Here is a 3,810-nt window from a genome sequence, read left to right as displayed (position 1 = left end):
TATATTATTATATTATTATACTATATTATCTTTTTATGAAATTTGTTTGAATCGTAAAGAATTTCAGTGATTTTATTTCTTGAAATATGAATTTTTCCTTCTGAATAGCCAAATTTTCGTCCTGTATAGTAAAATAGTGACGATCGGATAACCCGCAGATACGGAAGCCCCCATCATAGCCGATCACAGTCGGTAAAGGCTCCCGGGAGTCGTTCTTCCGGTCGACCGAATTATCTCTGTCTTCCGCAACAAAGATCGCGAGTAGCGAGTATGCCTAACACCGGGGTGGAGGAGGAATATTACAGACTACGGCATTTCAGCATCACGGGCAAAGGGGTGGTAAACCGAGGCGATTCCCTAAAGAGCCGCAGATCACGTTCTAACAATAGCATGGCGTCCAGCAACTCTAGGTGAGTTCAAGCATAGTTAAGAAGGTCAAGTAATACAATTTGACATATATTTTTGTAATATATATGAGCTGGTAAGTAATGTATGTTCTAATCTAAGACGTTTGAATGTTAATTTCAAACACTCACGCACGCGAATGAGGCAGACAATTATAATATTGTCAGATCTTATAATCTTTGTATTTAAATAAAATATCAAAATCGTGATAACTTTTTTAATGTCTAACCAATCAGTGTTGTAGATTCGTATTAACTATTAATAACAGATTTATAGTTCTGATATATTTCTGAATCTTTTATTATTACTGTCAACGACAAATAATGATCTCTACTGAATATTTTCGCGATATATTCTCTGTATCCTCGCAATGTATAAGAATTTTGCTTCAAAATTGTATTGACAAGAATGTAATTCTTGTTAACATGGTGACAATAACATGGTAACAATAGCGACATCGGCACGATCGATATATTCACTTATTACCTACTCTACGATCGAGCGGTGATATTTGCGATTGTAACTTCATCTGCTCACTGCTCTGGAAGGAGCATACCGTAGAATATTTCCGACCTCTATCTCCGGTCCGTCTTCTCGTCGCAGCCAGCAGCGAGTTAGACTGTCGCTCTAGATCGAACGCGTGAGTTTACGTGTGGCGTTGAAGTTACGTAGACACGCGCGTTGGACCTTAGAGCGTGGTCTTCAGACATCAATATGCATACTGGAGCTCGACAGGGTATTCCAAGCGCAGTTGGCATAAAAAAGCATGTAGAGATATAAAATATTATATTTCGTACTTGCTCTTCGGAAAATTCCTGTATTTGCATTTCGAAATAATATTGCACTTTCTGCATGAAATATTCTTCGCAAAGTATGCTCTCATTTGTATTTTGTATTTGAAATATTTTTTATTCTAGTTTTTAATCTCGTGTAATGTTCAATGAAATCAGTATATCCATTGAAATAATTTAATTTTACATAAATCTACACTTTCAGTAACCTGTTATACCTGCTTATTGTAGGAAACAAGTCGTTAATTTTATTAGTCAATAAATTGAAGAATACAATTAAGTAAAAATTTATAAATTCATTTTTGGTTATACAGTTACGAATTACATTTTTGCACACTCTTTTGCTATAATAAAAAAAATATTATCCGATATCATATTTAATTTTTGTATAACTTAATTTTAACGCTAATATTTCACAATATGAAATAGCATATATTTAATAAAGAATATAAAGAGAGACATTATAATGTCTCTTTTGCGAGGATATATTTCTATATGACTCTCTTGGCGCGAGATGTCATTTTATAAGCTTTGTAGATTCGTATTAACTATTAATAACATAGATTTATAGTTCTGATATATTTCTGAATCTTTTATTATTACTGTTGACAAATAATGGTCTCTATTGAATATTTTCGCGATATATTCTCTGCATTCTCGCAATGTCTTTTTATAAGGGGAAGTCGCCTATATCGTATCCCTTAACATTTAAACAAAATTATAACAAAAGTACTGAGGAAATCAGAATATTTTTGTGCTTTGATTCATTGGCAATAGAACAATATTTTTACGGAAATAGATATTGAAGTATTGTTTAAAATGAAAGTTTTAAAAAAGTAGCTTTAGTTCGACTTGAGAGACTGAGTTGTTAATAATCATTAGTTTTTACAAAGAAAAATTTAAATTTTCTAAAAATCCAATAAATAATATCTATGAATAATTTTTAGTAAGCTATCTATCTTAAAAAGACTCAATACAAACATACTTTTTCTTATAACACAAATATCAAAATTTAGTAATTATAAAAGTATTATTCAATTACGCAATTTTCGTATGTTATCTTAAATGTATATTTTATCTTAAAGTAGATAGAATATAAAGACCAACATTCATTTCTATTTTTACAAATTTGCTAACAACAACATAACTTAGGTACAAATATTTTGTTAATTTGATGCTCTATTTGAAAAGAGCTCTATTTTAAATACCAATTATAATCTTGTAGTACACTATAATTCAATTACTCATCTTGTACTGATAACATCTTAAATTGATAAATTGTACGAAACTCAGATCAAACAAAATCACCAAACAAAATCAATTTTAAATGTCACTCGTAACGTCGCAAACAAAACAAAAATGCCATATTAGCGTTACAGCGTCTGTGTCGTCACCTTTAAGAAAAACTCTTTCATCTAGAAAATACAATGTACGACTTAAACCTCGATATTTATAACAAATTCGGCAGACTGCGCACCGAGTGCGAACATTTTTCAGTTTTGCCACACATTTAGCTTGTACGCACTGCATTCAGATCAGATATTGTCATATTCGGCACATGAAAATTACTTTACTTATCAGTAACTACCAGTAGTGCTGAATTTATATTCAGACCGAACGAATGAACTGAATGAGTTGAAGAAATGTTGTACTGACAGTGCAGTTTTGGCATAGCACTGAAGTGAGTGGTTTTACAATCGCACTATGTCAAGGCAAGAGCAGAGTCAATGCATATGTGCCGAATTCGCCTTTAGCTAATTCTACTTCCTCTCTGATATGACTAAATATGATACGAAATATAACTAACGATTGTAATATTTTTTGTAAAATTTATTTTTAAAAAAATTTATTAAAATTTATTTCGTTTGTATATATTTAAATTTATTTATACGCATTTATGCGTATCGAAGTTCAAGCCTAAGACTAAGATTCAACTTATATCGCATAGACTTTTTGTTAAAATTGGTATATTCACGGTCTTATGATCACTTTGTTTATATATGGCATATTAGGTTTGTTTATAAGACAGTGGTACATTTTTTATTTTTTAGAAGCTTGAAAATATCTTTTACGAAAAAGTAGGACAAGTGGAATTCAAATGTCACTCGAGAAATTTACGTTATGCAGAAAAGATGAAGAGAAATCCGAGCTCGCATACAATATAAAAAGATAGTTTTATCTAAACTGTAACAGAGAGAATCAAAATAATTTTATAGTCTAACTATAAATATGTTACGTATTAAATTTATGTAAACTTTTGACATGCACAGACTATATAAAAGAATCTTAATTTCTTTTAAAAGAATATATATTTCCATATAATATAACGTATCGTAAAATATTTGTATGTAACAGCGCTTGATATCGAATCAAACGAATTAATAAAACACAGAGTATCAATGACTCAGATAATTAGACGCATCACTATAAGCGCCGATCTTATTACAATCATATTCTATCGATTGAAGTATGAAATGTTGAATATTCACGCGATTGAATAAATCTGTTATTAAGATACTTTTCCCCTTTCTAAATACTGTCGAGTTTCATATATATATATATATAGATATATATATATATATATATATATATAAGTAAAGGAGGAGTAGTAATA

The 3,810-nt window shown here is 30.4% G+C and overlaps 1 protein-coding gene across 1 annotated transcript in view; it reads left to right on the top strand.

Moving 5' to 3' along the window:
* LOC105627408 overlaps nt 1–3,810 on the top strand; it is a 33,131-nt gene that overhangs the window by 14,763 nt on the left and 14,558 nt on the right. The window contains exon 5 of the mRNA XM_012208690.1: nt 159–410. Within this exon, the coding sequence (XP_012064080.1) occupies nt 159–410 (252 nt within the window). The remainder of the gene's footprint in view (nt 1–158; nt 411–3,810) is intronic.

This window comes from Atta cephalotes (assembly GCF_000143395.1).
Source record: "Atta cephalotes unplaced genomic scaffold scaffold00009, whole genome shotgun sequence".
Taxonomy (NCBI): Eukaryota; Metazoa; Arthropoda; class Insecta; order Hymenoptera; family Formicidae; genus Atta; species Atta cephalotes.
Note: the sequence above shows the minus strand (reverse complement) of the source record. Positions and strands in the feature narration are given on the sequence as shown.